Genomic DNA, 19,345 nt, shown 5'->3' with positions numbered 1-19,345 from the left:
AACGAATTAAGTACTTAACCTGAGGTACCACTGTAATGCCCTGCAGATGTTCTAGAGATGGGGTAGAAAACACATGGCTCTCCAGATGTTGTTAGACGCCAACTTCCACTGGCCAAAGTTTCAGGGATGCTGGAAGCTGCCAGCCCAGAAACATCGGGGGGGGGGGTGTGTGTGCACAAGTTTAAGAAGATGCTGAGGAGCATCTCCCAGAAGCAACAAACTTCTGACCATTTTTAAACAGGGCGGCGACTGATATAAGCATGTCGTTTTGCGGTTCAAACCCATGATCTGGAAGAGAAAGCCCCTTTCCTCTGGCACTCGCAATGTGTCTTCATAATAATAATAAATAATAATATAATTTATTTATACCCCGCCCATGTGGCTGAGAGACTCTTGAGAGTCCCATGGACTGCAAGAAGAACAAACCGATCCATTCTTAAGGAAATCAGCCCTGAGTGCTCACTGGAAGGACAGATTGTGAAGCTGAGGCTCCAATACTTTGGCCACCTCATGAGAAGAGAAGACTCCCTGGAAAAGACCCTGATGTTGGGAAAGATGGAGGGCACAAGGAGAAGGGGACGACAGAGGACGAGATGGTTGGACAGTGTCTTTGAAGCTACGAACATGAGTCTGACCAAACTGCGGGAGGCAGTGGAAGACAGAAGTGCCTGGCGTGCTCTGGTCCATGGGGTCACGACTAAACGACTAAACAACAACAACATCTGGCTGGGCTTCCCCAGCCACTCTGGGCAGCTTCCAACAAAATATTAAAATACCGTACAGTGGTACGTCAGGATGCGAATGTGATCCGTTCCGAAGCCTGTTCTCATCCTGAATAGAACGTAAGATGCGTCTGCGTGTCTGCACATGTCGCGTTTTGCTGCTTCTGCGCATGCGCATGACGTCATTTTGAGCATCTGCGCATGTGCGAGCGGCGAAACCCGGAATTAACGAGCTCCGTTACTTCCGTGTTGCCGCGGAGCGTATCTTGAAAACACTCAACCTGAAGCACATTCAACCCGAGGTATGACAGTAATGCATCAAACATTAAAAGCTTCCCTAAGCAGGGCTGCCTTCAGACGTCTTCTCAAAGCACCCTCAACAGGTGAGGAGCTGAAGACACCTGGACTGGCAACATCCGGCTTGACAACTTGCACACGGGGCCCCCAGAATTCGCTCATGGGCCTCGCGGTCCACTTTGGGGCAGCCTGTGCCCAGTTAGACAACATTCCTTACGTCGCAATATCCCAGTTGTGAAACAGAAAGTGCCTCACAGCTGAGCATCCTTGTTCTGACAACTCAGTCTCCCTACAATGCAGCGCCACGGCTTCAGTGCTCACAGGGAGCGTCTGTCTGTTTACGTGGTGCCAGCAACGAACTCTTGAGGCAATTGGCACGTGCCAGTTCTCAGATGCTCCCGGACCCTCCCAAAGAAAAGCAAATGGTTCCATCCTGGACGGCACTTAGCCGCAGGCAGAAATCCAGACCTTCCTGTTCCAAGCGCAGCAGGAACAGCCGACGGGGGAATGCCACAACATGCCGTGCACTGCCCACCTTGACAAAGAACATTGCCTTTCCCTCCTGCTGAAATATTTTGGGCTACAGTTCCCAGCAGCCTCAGACACAACAGCCTGGGAGTCCCAAATATCTGCAAGATGTCACAACATTATGATGGGAGATTGGGAAAAATTATGGAAAACGGATTTAAAATTTACAGACAGTTCCCTGTTGAAGGAGAACTACATGAAGATGATGTACAGATGGTATGCGACACCAGTGCAGTTAGGGAAAATGTATAAAACGAGTTCAAATATATGTTGGAAGTGTAAGGAAAAGGAGGGGACGTTTTATCATATGTGGTGGGACTGTAATGTAATTTAAAAAATTGGGGAAATGATATATAATGAATTGAAGAAAAGGTTCCATCTAACATTTGTTAAAAAACCTGAAGCATTTTTGTTAGGGATTGTAGGGAAAGACCTGTCAAAAAAGCTGAAAAACATATTCATGTATGCGACAACGGCCGCGAGAGTCCTAATAGCACAAGGATGGAAGACTGAAGAAACTCCAACTAAAGAATCATGGCAAGAAAAACTGGTGGACTATGCAGAACTGGCAAAATTGACACATAAGCTACAGGACAAGGATAACTGTGATTTTAAAGATGAGTGGGAACCCTTTACAAAACATTTGAAGATGCAACAAAGTGAATTGGACTCCTTGGCAGGTTTTGAATAAACATTCACAAACTTTTTATTGATAATAATAAGTCATATAATTTAAGGATCTATACAACTTTGTAACATGCAGAGAACAGCATTTACAGAGAAACCAAAGACTGGAACTGAGAGGGTGGGTTATGTGTGGGAGGAAGGGGAGAGGGAGAAAAAAGGGGGGGGATTAAGGCTGATATGTTTTTGCATAATATGTTTTGTTTAAATTTTCAATAAAATTGTTTTTTAAAAAAAACAACAAAATATCTGCAAGGTGCTTCTTACCAGAGAGGAATGACAAACCAAGCTGATGGGCTGTGGGTGATGGCAAAGCTGACCGGAAAACTCAGGAACCAAGAGGACAAAAACTTTACAAAAGAATGGGGGAAATTTCTAAGTTATCTAAAGAGACCACCATAAGCAGATGGAAACATTGACAGGATTTTGATTTCACTTGTGGTGAAACAATTACCATGGAAAATACGGACTGATATAAAGAGTCTGGAAGAAGATGCAGTTTTAAATGTTTAAAATGGGACTCCAGGGGAAGTCCTGAGATTTGGAGGAATCTGAGTTAAAGAAAACCTATAAAAATACTTTTGTTAAAAAACCAGAAGCATTTTTACTGGGTATAGCGGGGGAAGAGATACCAAAAGGAGATAAAGAAAACTGTTTATGTATGCAACAACTGCAGCAGGAATTATTTTAGCCCCAAAATGGAAGCAACAAGAAGTCCCAACGAAAGAAGAGTGGCAGACGAAGATGATGGACTTTGCAGAACTGGCAAAGCTGACGGGAAAAATCCGAAACAAGAATGACCAAGCATTCCAAAAAGATAGGAGTAAATTTATACAATATCTGAAGGACTATTGCGAGCAATTCACAACACCAGCAGGGTTGTAAAAAGGCATAATGACAACTGCTCTTCCCTTTTTATATTTATTTAAAAATTGTGACATTTTGAAGGAGTGAAATGTAAATTGGAAAATGTATAAATGTTATGAGATAAAGGTTAACTTTGAAGGCGGAAAGGAGGGGAGTCAACAAGCTCTTAAGGGCTAAAGAAGTAAAATGCATAGTGATGATGTGTTTAAATTTTATATAATGGAAAATTAATAAAAATTAATTTTAAAAAAGAGACGGAGGAATCTCTGTATACGGATACGTATTTTATAACTTTGTATTGGAAAATCAAATAAAAACGATTTCAAAACAAACAAATGAAAATCTGCAAGGAGCCACCAAGCTAGAAACTCCCCAGGCGCGTTTTGCAAATGGTGCAGGTCCAATTGAAACCATATGGAGATCTCTGAATGCCGGACTGGTGAATGACATCTCCATCTGGCTGGCCCCTCCGGCTTTCTTAAGCAGGTCAGCAAAAGAGCTTACCTATTGAATGTAAAGGTAAAGGTAAAGGGACACCTGACCATTAGGTCCAGTTGTGGTCAACTCTGGGCTTGCGGCTCTCATCTCTCTTTACTGGCAGAGGGAGCCGGCGTACATGTGGCCAGCATGACTAAGCCGCTTCTGGCAAACCAGAGCAGCACACGGAAACGCTGTTTACTTTCCCACTGGAGCGGTACCTATTTATCTACTTGCACTTTGACGTGCTTTTGAACTGCTAGGTTGGCAGGAGCAGGGACCGAGAAATGGGAGCTCACCCCGTCGCGGGGATTCGAACGGCCGACCTTCTGATCGGCAAGTCCTAGGCTCTGTGGTTTAACCCACAGCGCCACCCGCGTCCCTTACCTATTGAAGGTTCACCCCCCTCCTCAGTTAATCCCAACAACGACCCTGTGAGGTAGGTTAGGAGGCTGTGACTGGTCCAAGGTCATGGCTGAGTGGGAATTTGAACCCTGATCTCCCACGTCCTAGTCCGACACTCTAACCACTAAACCACACTGGCTTCCCAGAGTACTTCTGCTATGGGGCAGCTATATAAATTAGGTAGGTAGATAAAATATGGGGAAAGCAAAATGTCACTTAGAGAAGGACCTGAAATCTTTTCTTTGTGAATTTGTTTCATTCTGGATTCTTTTATTTGATGTTTTAATGTCTTGCAAACCACATTGAGATTTTTTTCATTTAAAATAGAAATCAGTATAGAAATGAAATTAATAATAATAATAATAAATAATAATAATAATAATAATAATAATAATAATAATAATAATAATAATAAATTCAATTGTGGGGGAAATGGCACCTAAACATTCCATCGTGGCGACCTAGGTTTAAGGTTGGTGCTGGAGGAGACTCTTGAGAGTCCCATGGACTGCAAGAAGATCAAACGGATCCATTCTGAAGGAAATCAGCCCTGAGTGCTCACTGGAAGGACAGATCCTGAAGCTGAGGCTCCAGTACTTTGGCCACCTCATGAGAAGAGAAGACTCCCTGGAAAAGACCCTGATGTTGGGAAAGATGGAGGGCACAAGGAGAAGGGGACGACAGAGGACGAGATGGTTGGACAGTGTTCTCGAAGCTACCAGCATGAGTTTGACCAAACTATGGGAGGCAGTGGAAGACAAGAGTGCCTGGCATGCTCTGATCCAGGGGGTCACGAAGAGTCGGACACGACTAAACAACTAAACAACAAGGTTTAAGGTGCCATTTGGCAATTAGCTTATATATCTGAGTCTCTAATGCTGGTACAAGTCAGAAAAGGCTAAGATAGAGCTACACCAGTTTCTTCTGCAGAAACGAAAGTGATCAGGATCTGAAACTAAGGCACTTCCTCATATTGTCAGTCGAGGCATTTGTGGAATCAGAGAATTGTAGAGATGGAAGAGACTCAAAGGGTTATCCAGTCAAGACCCCCCCCCCAAAAAAAAATGCAGGAATCACAGCTGTTCTTGCACTGTATGCAAGAATCTCCAGCTAACAGAAGACCCACCAGCTCTCTTGCAACTTGTATTTGGGAGCCCATTGTTCCCATTTCACAGATGGAAAACTGAAGCTCTGAAAAAGGTCAAGTTAGCTAACCAGACGTTCATCCCCCCCCCCCTCCGCTTGTGTAATAAGCAGCCAAATTATGTTTGGGCCACGCCTTTGTGATCCATCTAATTAAAGGGCGGAAAAGGTCTCTGGAATGATGTGTTATTTAAGACAATAGCAAGACAACAACTCGGGCTGTTGTTGCTTCCCCCTCTGCAACCGACTCCCTGACAAGGAAATTGTCCTCTTAAAAAAAAAAAGGTGTTCCTTGGATGACAGAGACGCTTGTTTTGAAAACTGCCATTTGCCGTATATTATAGAAAGTGTTGACTCTGCTCAAACTTCTTGGACTTATTGGACAGCCTAACATTTGCAACTTTTGTTTTGCAATTTTGAAAGGAAACCAGGAAAAGAAACCAGGCAAGTATAGATCTGTCCCTGTGGCACAGAAACATCTGAAGCCGCAGATCCCTTGCCCTCCAGCCATATGGATGTAAGGAACAGCCTCACACATCATTTTTGCAAGTGACAAGAATGAGACGTTCTGCAATATGCAAAAGTATGCAAGGATCTTGTGCTGGGTTTTTCTGGGCGGGGAGAGACACAAAATCAAAACACAAGTCGGATAATGTGTTTACTGGCATGCGATGGGGGTCAGGCATGTTACCCAACAGTTAATTATGCAAACTGTCCTTAAACGAAGTGTCAGTTGGGAACCTTGCATAAGAACCTACATCAAGCAAATTGCCTGGGCTCTAGGGGTTTATTTCTGTCATTTCTACGCCTTGCAAAGCCATAGATGGCTTCAGAACAGGAGACAGGCTCTAATGGCATCTTAAAGGCCCACATATCCGATTAATCTGGCCGCCCAGGAAGTCCAAGGCAATGCATTTTTAAATTATTGACAACTACCAATCCACAAATATTATTGCCACGAACGAAAGCACAAAAAAAAAAACACAGAGGAAATGTGGCATGCCCAATCTTGTCGAGAGTGAGGGGCAGAAATGAAGGAAGCAAAGATTTGCCAGACTCCCCTACAGGTAGGTTTGTGTGTGTTTGTGTGGACATAAAGACCCCTTCCTTATGAGTACATGACAATCTGTAACAAGAATCATATTCCAGGCAGGTTTGCTCTGAAGGAAAGGGCACAGATAAAAGCAGAACAGAACCTTCAGAAAGAAGACATGTTTTGCAAAAAAAGATGAATAATCATCCACTTAGGAAGACAGGAAACTGCCTTTGCTGAGGCCGCATCTGCAATATACATTGAAAGCACTCTCCCCAATTTAAACAGTCATAATAATAATAATAATAATAATAATAATAATAATAATAATAATATTTTATTTATATCCCGCCCTTCCCAGCCAGAGCTGGGTTCAGGGTGGCTAACACCAGTAATATTACAATAAAAACATAATAGGGGGAAGAAGAAAAACCCAATTTAAAATACAGGTTAAAATACAATTGAAAAAGCAGCCTCATTTTAATAGTAGCCGATAGATCAAAACCATAAGGGGAGGGAAACATGAGGGTCAGACGGAGTCCAAACCAAAGGCCAGGCGGAACAGCTCTGTCCTGCAGGCCCTGCGGAAAGATGTCAAGTCCCGCAGGGCCCTAGTCTCTTGTGACAGAGCGTTCCACCAAGTCGGGGCCAGTACTGAAAAGGCACTGGCCCTAGTTGAGACCAATCTAACCACCTTGTGACCTGGGACCTCCCAAATGTTGTCATTTGTGGACCTTAAGGTCCTCCGCGAGGCATACCAAGAGAGGCAGCCCCCACAAAAAACCCTGGGAACTGTAGTTTTTTCAGGGTGCTGAGTGATCTTAGGTAAGGTAAAGGGACCCCTGACTATTAGGTCCAGTTGCGGACGACTCTGGGGTTGCGGCGCTCATCTTGCTTTATTGCAAGGTGTATGCAAGGGAGCTGGCATACAGCTTCCAGGTCATGTGGCCAGCATGACTAAGCTGCTTCTGGCGAACCAGAGCAGCACACGGCAGTGGCGTAGCGTGGGGGGTGCAGGGGGGGCGGACGCACCGGGCGCAACATCTGGGGGGCGCGCTCGCACTCGCAGCTCTCTGCCCCTACCTGGCTCACTCACTCTCTCTCACTGCAATGCTGGCTGTGCGAATCTGATCCGAGCCGCCGGGTCGCCGCCCACTGTGGAGGGGGTGGGTGCCAGGCGTGCGGTGTGGAGAGAGAGCGAGGGACTATCTGGGGGAGGGACAGTGCAGCGGCCACCCAGCGCAGCGCTGAGCGCGGGAGAGAACCACACCAGACCAGACCAGGCAGCAGCAAGAAGCTGGCAGCAGCGGCAGGTTAGGGGTTAGGGGGCGCAAATTACTTGCCCCGGGTTAGGGGGCGCAAATTACTTGCCTTGCCCCAGGTGCTGACAACCCACGCTACGCCACTGGCACACGGAAACGCTGTTTACCTTCCCGCCAGAGCGGTACCTATTTATCTACTAGCACTTCGTGCTTTCGAACTGCTAGGTTGGCAGGAGCAGAGATCGAGCAATGGGAGCTCACCCCGTTGCAGGGATTCGAACCGCCGACCTTCGTTTGACAATCAATCCCTCTTCCCTGGGAACTCTGGGAAGTGTGGCTCTGCAAAGGGGAAATGGGTTTCCTAACAACTCTCCACACCCTTAACAAACTACACCTCCCAGCATTCTCTGGGGGAAGCCAGTACTACTTAAAGTGTTATGGTACAGCTTTAAATGTGCAACACAGATGAGGCCTGAGTCTGACAATTGGAATATGTAAGCTCAGGATAGTCTGCTGGCACATTTGCAAAGCTAAGCAGGGTCTAGTATGCTTTCAAATTGGATGGGAGACCAACTGCATGTTGAGATTCCTGCATTGCAGGAGGTTGGCTGAGATGACTCTTAGGGTCCCTTCCAAATCTACAATTCTACGATTCTATGACTGAGCTATGGCCCTTCCCCAAATTATCATTCCTGTACATAATTACAAGTTCTACAAGGGAGGAGGGAAGAGAAGAGGAAGTTCAAGGCCTTACAGCCCTACTGTCAACCAAACTCCATCCATATGAGCTGCTTAATGTATCCTACGCGCTGCGATTTTGGAGTGACGCCTACAAAGAAGAGGCTTCACTTTAGGAAATGATGACTGCTCATGTAAAACTGGATATTTACGGCTCTCCATCAGCACAGAACAGTACATCCTGTGCATGTTAGAAAATATATTCCCTGAAGCGTGGACAGGTATGAGATTTATTCATTTTGTACCACGGATCGAGGCAATTTGCTTGGCCTTCAAGAGACCAGAACACTCCCACAGAGACCACGGGATTGTCGGTGCCCAACAATTAAAACTTCTCTCGAGTGCAGGTACAGACAGCCGAGCAAACTGCTGAAAGCTGCTCTGCAGCTTGGAAGTACTGCACCAGGTTTGCCAGCTTTAGTTTTTCTAGGGTAGCCAGCTCTCAAAAACGTTGCAAAATAAAGGCTGCACTCATGCATTACGAAAAGCGATGGTTTCTGGCTTGCCATGGTTTACTGTGAAAAAGCAGAGAACTGACACTGCCCAAGCACTCTTGCATTCCTTCTCCTCTAATGCAAACAGAAAGAACAAACTCAGAATCCACAACTAACCTTGGCTTCCAGTTATGGTTAAATACTTGGTAGTGGTTGGCTGCTCCTAAACATAAACCATGGTTTGCTGCTGGTCCCACTGTGGTTTCGGGATTTGTTCATCTTGCTCTCTCTAGGAGAAGAGCTAAGCCGGAGCGACTGAGCAGCGTATACCACAAGTGGGCTACTCGCTGATCGCTGAAGAATTGATGCTTTTGAATTATGGTGCTGGAGGAGACTCTTGAGAGTCCCATGGACTGCAAGATCAAACCTCTCCATTCTGAAGGAAATCAGCCCTGAGTGCTCACTGGAAGGACAGATCCTAAAGCTGAGGCTCCAAGACTTTGGCCACCTCATGAGAAGAGAAGACTCTCTGGAAAAGACCCTGATGTTGGGAAAGATGGAGGGCACAAGAAGAAGGGGACGACAGAGGACGAGATGGTTGGACAGTGTTCTCGAAGAGACCAGCATGAGTTTGACCAAACTGCGGGAGGCAGTGGAAGGCAGGAGTGCCTGGCGTGCTCTGGTCCAGGGGGTCACGAAGCGTCGGACATGACTAAACGACTAAACAACAACAAGAAACCACAGTTTATTGTGCAAACACAATTCCGAGACCTCTTTTAAAACCCCGTTTCATAGCCAAACCTTTTTATCAGAAACCAAGGGAGAAATCCAAGACAGCATTCTAGATCTTTCTCAGCTTCCACCTGCCAGTCCATTCCATTGGTTTTGAAGAGATAACTCCCCATTTCTCTCTCAGTATAATTGGCCGACCACAAATGCCGCCGCCATCCCAAGTAGTGATTGTGGATCTCCCTAATTGCAACACTTTTCAACCTCCGCTGTGACTCACCAGCTCAGCATCGCTGCAGCCTCAACCCTCAACACCAGCAGTGTTAGGCTAAGAGATGGCAACCACCCCAACGTCACCCAGTGTGCTTCATGTGGGGATTTGAACCCTGGTCTCCCAGGTCATAGTCCAACACACTATTACCATTCTGCCACACTGGCTTGCCCTTCGGATGAAGGGCGGTATACAAATTTAATAAATAATAGCAATAGCCCAACCCCCTGCAATGTAGGGATCTTTTGCCCGACATGGGGCTCAAACCCACGACCTTGAGACTCAATGTCTTGAACTGAAATCCTAATCTGTTTCGTGTGACAATGGAGTGTGCCTCTGGGGGTGAAGTCAAACCACTGTGTTTGCAGCTTTCAAATATGTTCTGGGGGTCTGTTCGATTCCCAAAACCGTTCGAAAACCAAGGCACACTTTCCGATTAGCTGCAGGAGCTTGCTAAGTGGAAGCCACGTCAGATGTTTGCTTCCAAAAAACATTCGCAAATCAGAACACTTACTGCTGGCTTTGCGGTGTTCGGGAGCCAATTTGTTCGACAACTAAGCCGTTCGAGAACCAAGGCACCTCTGTACTTCTTAGCCCAGAGCATTCCAAACTGTGTCTCAAGACACATTAGTGCGTCAGCAGCAGTGTCTAGGTGTGTCGCACAGACGCTCCCCACTGTGTCGCAAAATGATGCATGTCTAAAAAGTGTGTCACCGACATGAAAAGTTTGGAAAGCTCTGCCTTAGCTTTTTCTTCTCCCGAAGCTATCCCACAAGACAGCAGAGATTTAGGATCAGAGCTTTCCTTCTCCTAGAAGGGCTTCCTTCCCAGGTGTACGAGCCCCACCTGCCCCTCACTTCCCTCTACTACAGCAAGTGCAAAAACCGCCTTCTTGACCACTGGACCCACTACCGTTCTCATCCACTCACAACAACGGAGCCTGTCTTCCCATGCAGGGGAAATCCCTAATACAGCAAGGCTTTGAGACTCATTGGCTCAAACCCTCATCTGGTTTAGCAGCTGCAGAAAACAACCTGAAAAAGCTGACAGTTTCCCATGAAGTACGAGAAGCTGCAAACATCAAAGGCTATCAGATAATTAGCGTTGACCATCATCAACACAAACACTTGTCTTTATGCTCAGCTGGATAACCCCAGAGGTCCACTTGGGTTCCGATATTGTGGCTACCCCAGGACAGGTACTTCTAGTAACAAGAGGCAAAGAATATACAGTGGTACCTCAGGTTACATACGCTTCAGGTTACAGACTCCGCTAACCCAGAAATAGTGCTTCAGGTTAAGAACTTTGCTTCAGGATGAGAACAGAAATCATGCTCCGGTGGCGCGACAGCAGCGGTAGGCCCCATTAGCTAAAGTGGTGCTTCAGGTTAAGAACAGTTTCAGGTTAAGTACGGACCTCTGGAACGATTTAAGTACTTATCTGAGGTACCACTGTAGCTATAAAAAGAGAACGGGTCCACTTGTTTGGAAAGGGCCTCGCAGAATTAATGGCACCTTTTGCAACCCATATACTGTATTGGTCAGCCACACACATCCCGGGACCGGACACCTTACAGGAAATGCTTGCAGCGGTCAAGATTTGTGAGTCCCCAATGAGCTGAACTGCTCTGCCACCTACAGCTCTTTTTGCTGAGGAGCAAAGCAACCAGAAAGCCAGAAAAGGGAATGAATGGGATTTGTGCATCCTGCAAAAGTAGGGATAAGAATCGCCCCGTTCACTCCAATGGTCTAACGCTGGAGAAGTTCCCCCCACAAGATTATACCGGAGTCACTTTGCTTCTAAGGAAAGGGAGGCGAGGGAGGAGAGAAGGGGGGAAAACCCAGCAACCTCAAAAAAACAAAACAAAAGACTCAAGGAAGTGCTGATAACCGCTTTAAAAACCAAAAACAAACTGAATTGCACAACATCCACTGCCTCTGTTTCGCTTGCAAATAACCCGAAGACCATCAGCTACCTTATTTCAACAAGAGCAATTGCAGCAACTAAAGCCCATTATGTTTTGTTTTGTCTTCAAAAAGTCAAGTACAGAAAATACCGCTGGATGTTGCCAAAACAGCACTCCCTTTTCACTAACAATAGCTTGAAAACCCAGTATTTGACAAAGGCTGCAAACCTCTTGTTCCCTTAAGCTAGGAGCAAAAAGGAGAGCTCGCTCCGCAGATCTTTGGGGAGTTGCGGCTGGCCAAGAAGAAGCGCCCCCCCCGACCTCACCAAACCCTTCAATTTTTGTATTTGTCTCTTTCCCCAGCCGCAAAAAAGCCACCTTGACCTGGGCCAGGACTGGATCTGCCTTCTTGCTCGGGGTTGTTTACGCGCAGCGAGACCTGCCCTCCCTTTTGTTTAAATTCCCCTCCATCCTCCTGTCAAAAAAGGGCCGCTTCCCTTTTGCTTCCCCTTCTGCGTGCGCAAAGCGAGCTCGTCTCTTTCGCTCGCTTGCAAAACTTTGCAGAGCACGACAGCAAGCCGTGCAAAAGCCAAACTGGGGGGAGACGGTCTTGTGGGCTTTTCGGGGGGTGAGGAAGTCTTCCCAAAGTTGCGGGAGCGGGGGGAACCGTCAGCCCTCTTTTATGACGGGCTGGGAGTGTCTGCCCCCCAGAAACCGGACGGAGCGCGCAGTTGCAAAAAAAAAAAGGCGCTCCGGGGAGGAGCTGCAACTTTGCAAGCGAGCTGCAACAGCTGGCCCGTGACCCCGCCGGGCGAGGGGCACCTTCGCCGGCTGCTGCGGCTGCCCGAGCTCCTTCCTGCCTCCGCCTCCGCCCGCCCCGGCAAAAGCAGGCGCTCACCGCATGGCTGGAGGTGGAAGACGCGCCTCGCCGTTGCCATCGCCGCCGCCGCCGCTCCGGGGCTGCGCTTCACACCATCGCCGAGGCGCGCCACGCCTGCCGCCTCGCCGCCGCCGTCGGAAGGAGCAGAGCAGCCCGAACTGAAAGCGCCCGCGCATCGGCCCCGGTTGCGGAGGGTGGAAAGGGGAAGGGACGGCCGAGGAGGAGCAGGAGGAGGCGGCGGCGGAGGCGCAGCAGAAGCGGCGGCGGCAGCAGCAGCCGCGCCGAGGGACACACCTCCCTCCCTCCCGCGCCGGTCCTAGCGCGCTTCCCGCGGCGAGGCTCTCCCCAAGGAGGCGTGGGAGGGAAGATAGACCCCCCCGCGACCTCCCGCTGCGCCCGCACCCTGGGGCGCCTCGCCCCTGGCGCGCTCGGGCCCCCTAGGGGCGCTTTCCAAAAGGAGGCGCAATTGCGCGCAGCAGCCGTCGAGCAGGACCCAGCGCCTCTTTGCGCAGGAACGCTGCGCCCCGATACAGAGTTGCCTTGAACTGATCTGAGATCCACGGGCAGAGTGCCGACTTGGATAAAATGTTGGGGAGGGGGCCATGGGCGTAGCCAAGGGGGGGGGCAGTGGAGGCAGATGCCCCCCAAATCAACAGAAATCAATAAAAATGCTTAAGTAACTGAGGTTCTGCTCCCCCTACCATAAAGCTTGACCCCTCCATCATAAATCCTGGCTACACCCATAGAGGGGGCCGTGCAAGCCCCACCCAACAAAATAGATACAAGATCACGCACAAACACCATTTGTAATGCCTATTAACTTTGAGGGGACCAACTCCCTCAAATATTTTTCGGGGGGGCGAAAGGACCTCGGCCCCTAGGAGTTGGCGTCTATGTCTATGGGTGATGGGTGGTATTCAAATTAAATAATAATAATTCGTTTTGCACGGATAAGAAGGGAGAAGCCCTGCGTATCTCGGTTGTTGCAGCTTCCCTTTGGAATTAGGATCTCTGGGAAGCACGCTTATTTTCCCTTATTATTTACCTATTGTTTAAGTGTGGAAACCTCAAAATGGTTTTAGGGTTGCCAGGACACCCCGAAATTGTTGGGCTTTTTTTTTTTTACCAACCCCAAAGTTGTTGAGTTTTTTTTACAAAAATACCAGGAGAACAGGTGTGAGTTTCATAATTTAACTATGCAATGAGTGGAAAAGCACAACATTCAGCTTCCGTTGGTTGTCTTTGGATTTCAGGAGGGAGGGAGAGGAGCCACTGTGCTCCAGAGGGAAAAGGGACCCCACAGCCCTCCACATGCTTGCAGATTACACTTCTCACCATCTTATTCCTGATTGGCCTTGCTGGCTGCTGGGAGAGTTCATAGATTTGTAGAGTTGGAAGTGTCCACGAGAGTCAAAGCCCCATGCAATGCAGGGATCTATGGGGTTGAATTCATGACCCCAAGGTTAAGAGTTTTATGAGCTACCAACTTACTCTGTTTACCACCCTGGGCTTCACTAGGAGCAAGGGTGGGATGCAAATGAAATAGATAGATAGATAGATAGATAGATAGATAGATAGATAGATAGATAGATAGACAGACAGACAGACAGACAGACAGACAGACACCAAAATCCAACCCACCCAGTATTCTTTGCAAGAAAGCCCAGCACCCAACAGATCCCAAACTGCCTCTTAAGAGAAGAACGGACCTGGAGACTCCTTCAAAACCCTCTCCAGTTCAGACTCTCAACTGGAAGGAAGGAAGGAAGGAAAAAGAAAAGGAAGGAAGGAATTGGAGTGATTTTTTTATCAGCTTTTGACTTTCCCAAGTAATTGACACAACTTCCCAAAATGCACATTCAGTTTGCAGAGATCAGAGTTCACCACTGCAACCAGTAGGGTCCTTGTAAACTTATCAGGGCAACCAGCTGCCCAACAAACCTCAGCCCACCTGCCTGCACCTGCCTTGCTTTGGTACTTACTTACAACCAGTCCAGGGGGTGGCGCTGCCGGCTGGAATCAACCTCCTCCCCTGTGTTGCCTTTGAAGAACTGGTTCAGCCTGTGGGACTCTTGGGTTCCTTATTTCCCTCTAGATATGGAACTGCCAAGTGGGAGAGTGGTGCCCCTCGCCAAAGAGCAGGGGGATAGGGGGTATTAACTAGCATTAGTTGGCTCCGCCTCTCATTGAGCTGTGGCTCCGCCTCTCATTCACGCTGGCTCCGCCTGCTGTGGTCCTTCCCCCCCCCTTTCCAGTCCCAACGGGCAGCAGCCATCGCTGCAGGCGAGTCCAGTGACCGCAGCCCAAACGAGTCTTGCAGTACTTTATAAGGACTATCAAATATATTGCGGGAAAAGCTTTTGTGGATTAGGGATGTGAAGTCTTACCTGGATAGCTCAGTCAGCAGAGCATGATGAGACTCATAATTTCAGGGTTTTGGGTTTGAGCCCCACCTTGGGCAAAAGATTCCTGCCTTTGCAGGAGGTTGGTCTAGATGACTCTGGTGGTCCCTTCCGACTCTACAATTCGAGGATTCTAAGAATCATGCAGGATCAGGTCGGCAGCCCATCTAGCCCAGCATCTCGTTCTCATGGTGGCCAACCAGGCGCGCATTATGGGATGTCCATAAGATGGACCCAAGTGCAACAGCAGCTCTTCAATTTGGGGGGGGGGGGTGAGAGGTTGGCATGTATGTTGGGGAGTTAAGCGCCAGGTCCACCAGTGTGAGGGGGGAAAGGCATCTGAGAGGTGGTACAAACTGACCGATATATTTGCCAGGGCAGAGCCAAGTAGACACAAACCAACAGTGGGACTGTGCAAAGAAGAGATGCACTGTCTAAAGAATATCAGAAGCCCCTTGCAGGATCAAAGGTCCAGCACCCTGTTCCCACAGTGGCCAACCAGGTGGGGAAAAGACAGGCAGGTTTCCCTGCATTGGTAAAACCGTAAAGATGCAAGGAACCCAGAGGATCATGTAGGAATATGCAAGAATATGCAGGTGGCCTGTATGGCTATTGAACCCACGACCTTGGCGCTATCACCCTGCTCTAACCAACTGAGCTAATCTGGCTCCGGCGGGAAGGTAAACGGTGTTTCCGTGCACTGCTCTGGTTCGCCAGAAGCAACTTAGTCCTGCTGGCCACATGACCCGGAAAAACTGTCTGTGGACAAACGCCGGCTCCCTCGGCCTGTAAAGCAGGATGAGCACTGCAACCCCAGAGTCGTTTGCGACTGGACTTAACTGTCAGGGGTCCGTTTACCTTTTAGACTTGCTAAAATGTATAAGAAGTGGCTCCACCCCCATCGTTCTGCCCGGACACTGAGGTCCAGCGCCGAGGGCCTTCTGGCAGTTCCCTCACTGCGAGAAGCCAAGTTACAGGGAACCAGGCAGAGGGCCTTCTCAGTACAGTGGTACCTCGGGTTAAGTACTTAATTCGTTCCGGAGGTCCGTTGTTAACCTGAAACCTGTTCTTAACCTGAAGCACCACTTTAGCTAATGGGGCCTCCTGCTGCCGCCGTGCCGCCGGAGCACGATTTCTGTTCTCATCCTGAAGCAAAGTTCTTAACCCGAGGTAATATTTCTGGGTTAGCGGAGTCTGTAACCTGAAGCGTCTGTAACCTGAGGTACCACTGTAGTGGCACCCGCCCTGTGGAACGCCCTCCCATCAGAGAACAACAACTACCAGACCTTTAGAAGACATCTGAAGGCAGCCCTGTTTAGGGAAGCTTTTAACGATTGATGCATTACTGTATTTAAATATTTTGTTGGAAGCCGCCCGGAGTGGCAGGGGATGCTCAGCCAGATGAGAGGGGTACAAATAATAAATAAAAAAGTCCCAAGTTCAATCCTCAACATCTGCAGGCAGTACTAGGAAACTCGAAGCGGTATGCAGCCGCCAGAACCATAGCTGTCAACTTTTCCCTTTTCTTGTGAGGAATCCTATTCGGAATAAGGGAATTTCCCTTTAAAAAAAGGAAACGTTGACAGCTATGACCAGGACCTGTAAACATTGAAGGCTTTTTTCTCTGTGATCCTTTAGACAGGACACTGCCTTATGCACTATTCCACAGTACAGTGGTACCTCGGGTTACATACGCTTCAGGTTACAGACTCCACCAGCCCGGAAATAGTACCTCGGGTTAAGAACTTTGCTTCAGGATGAGAAGAGAAATCGTGCTCCAGCAGCGTGGCAGCAGGAGGGCCCTTTAGCTAAAGTGGTGCTTCAGGTTAAGAACACTTTCAAGTTAAGAACGGACCTCCGGAACGAATTAAGTACTTAACCCGACGTACCACTGTATTGGCTACACTGGCCGGCAGCAGCTCTCCAGGGCATGAGGCTGGAGACATTCCTAACCCGTTGGACCCAGGAGCTTCTGTGTGCAAAGAGATGAGCTCCCCCTGAGCTAGGGCCCTTCTCATTTTGCCATTTATACGGCCCATTTCTAGGACCAGAGGAGGAATGACCGCTGGGAGGAGAAACGCCCTGGTGCATCTGCACAACCGGACGCCTTCCTTTGCCCTGGCTGCAACGAAACATGTCTCTCCTGCATCAGTCTCTGCAGCCGCAGCAGGTGCTGCAGTCTGCCAACAGCTTGACCTCACCCCCAAAGGCGCACTCCTCCGTTGTCTCCCGAGACGGACGAATGCCATCCCCCAAATGTGACAGCCGTATAATAATAATAATAATAATAATAATAATAATAATAATAATAATAATAATTTATTTATACCCTGCCCATCTGGCTGGACTTCCCCAGCCACTCTGGGTGGCTTCCAAAAAAATATTAAAATACTGTAATACATCAAACATTAAAAGCTTCCCTAAACAGGGCTGCCTTCAGATGTCTTCTAAAAGTCTGGTAGTTGTTGTTCTCTTTGACATCTGGTGGGAGAGTGTTCCACAGGGCAGGCGCCACTACTGAGAAGGCCCTCTGCCTGGTTCCCTTTAACTTGGCTTCTTGCAGTGAGGGAACCGCCAGAAGGCCCTCGGCGCTGGACCTCAGTGTCCGGGCAGAATGATGGGGGTGGAGACACTTCTTCAGATATACTGGACCGAGGCTGTTTAGGGCTTTGAAGGTCAGCACCAACACTTTGAATTGTGCTTGGAAACGTACTGGGAGCCAATGCAGGTCTTTCAGGACCAGTGTTATATGGTCTCGGCAGCCGCCCCCAGTCACCAGTCTAGCTGCTACATTCTGGATTAGTTGTACAGTAGTTTCCGGGTCACCTTCAAAGGTAGCCCCACGTAGAGCGCATTGCAGTAGTCTAAGCAGGAGATAACCAGAGCATGCACCACTCTGGTGCCTCCATGGACAGCTGGCCACAAAACACCCACGCCTGCGTTGCAAACTATTTGTGCATGGAAACATCAAATTATTTTTTTTACAGACCACTGCCCCTTTCCGGCTTTGTGCAGAGGCCTGTTTCTGCTCACATAGCCAGAGAGCATCCTTGGTGACGTGCCAGCAGCCGCATTCTTTTCAGAGGGCCTGGAGCAAGTCGCCTGCAGTCCCTGTCCCCCCCCCCACACACACACACCCTTAACATGCAGATTGCAGTCTCTCCCCTAGCGGGTTTGGCAAGATCAGAGGTTAGCCATTGCGACACAGGGCCCCGAGCAGCGCTTGTGCGAGAGCCCCCAGGAAGTCCCATGCCTGAAAATTTCCCATCCCATCCCTGCGATGGGAAGTGCTTGCACCTGAAAAACGTTCATTGCTCCGTTGGAAAATACCTTCTGCCCCACCTGGGGGCTGAGAACCACTTAAGATTACACCCCACACAACCCTCCTTTTGTTCTCCAAGTTTTCTCAGAAGAGAGGAGCGCATTTCTTGGCTGGTTAGATAAGGCCCCTCCCGGACATGGGTCAGATCAGCAACAGATATAATTTCTACTCAATAACCGCAACAAGGTTCTGGCCCTAGCATCTAAATTTTGTTTTAAATTCTGGCGGGGAATGACCTGGATAATGGATAGTTTGTGATGTGTTAGGTTTGTGTTGTTCTCGTTTGTTTGCTGTGAAGGTTTAGCAGGAAAATATTAAAAGGGTGCAGCTGGATCGTTCTAGCCCACTCCCCCGTTTCCCGTCACGGACAACCAGATGATTATGGGATGGGAGCCTGCAAGCAGGACGCGAGAGAAGGTGCGCTGGAATGCGCAGCAATTGCATCCAATATGGTGAGCTAGCATAGAACCCATGCTTCCTAACCAATATCCACTGATAGCCACTGATTTGGGTGGCTTTAAAAAAGGATTAGGCAAATTCCAGGAGGAAGATAAGGCTATCGCTGCAACTCTGGGGAGGATCCCACAGTTTAACGATTAAAAAATTCCCTTTATCATTAGCTTATCTTCTTTCTTTATACATGAAAGACAGATGTGGTGAGGAATAGCTCAGCTAGTTACAGCAAGGTGCTGATAATGCGAAGGTTGCAGGTTTGGTTCCCATAAGGGACAGGTGCATATTTCTGCATTGCAGGCAGGGGTTGGACTAGAATTCAGGGTTTCCTGAACTTGGGTCTCCAGCTGTTTTTGGACTACCATTCCCATCACCCCTGACCACTGGTCCTGCTAGCTAGGGATGATGGGAGTTGTAGTTCAAAAAACAACTGGAGACCCAAGTTTGGGAAACCTTGGCCTATCAGCGGTTCTCAACTTGTGGGTCCCCAGATGTTGTTGGACTACAACTCCCATAATCCCTGAGCTCTGGCCTTGCTAGCTAGGGGTGATGGGAGTTGTAGTTCAACAACATCTGGGTCCACGGGTTGAGAAAGGCTGGCCTAGATCAGGCATCCCCAAACTCAGCCCTCCAGATGATTTAGGACTACAATTCCCATCATCCCTAGCTAACAGGACCAGTTGGGAATTGTAGTCCCAAAACATCTGGAGGGCTGAGTTTGGGGATGCCTGGCCTAGATGATCCTCAGAGTCCCTTCCAACACTTTCTTTGACCAGATTTTTCTTTCTTTCC

At 48.4% G+C, this 19,345-nt stretch overlaps 1 protein-coding gene across 5 annotated transcripts in view; it reads right to left on the bottom strand.

Moving 5' to 3' along the window:
* The window catches only part of SLC4A11 (solute carrier family 4 member 11), a 235,840-nt gene that overhangs the window by 147,685 nt on the left and 68,810 nt on the right, over positions 1–19,345 (bottom strand). Inside the window, exon 1 of one of the 5 annotated variants that reach the window (XM_081924890.1) lies at positions 12,395–12,568. The exons of the other annotated variants lie outside the window; for them this stretch is intronic. Coding sequence (XP_081781016.1) covers positions 12,395–12,434 — 40 coding nt within the window. The 5' untranslated portion in view covers positions 12,435–12,568. Of the gene's footprint in view, positions 1–12,394; positions 12,569–19,345 lie in introns of those variants that run through there. 5 annotated transcript variants of the gene reach the window in all.

Source organism: Podarcis melisellensis (genome assembly GCF_964234715.1).
Source record: "Podarcis melisellensis genome assembly, chromosome: 9".
NCBI classification, from domain to species: Eukaryota; Metazoa; Chordata; class Lepidosauria; order Squamata; family Lacertidae; genus Podarcis; species Podarcis melisellensis.
This window is presented reverse-complemented; position numbering and strand designations above follow the sequence as displayed.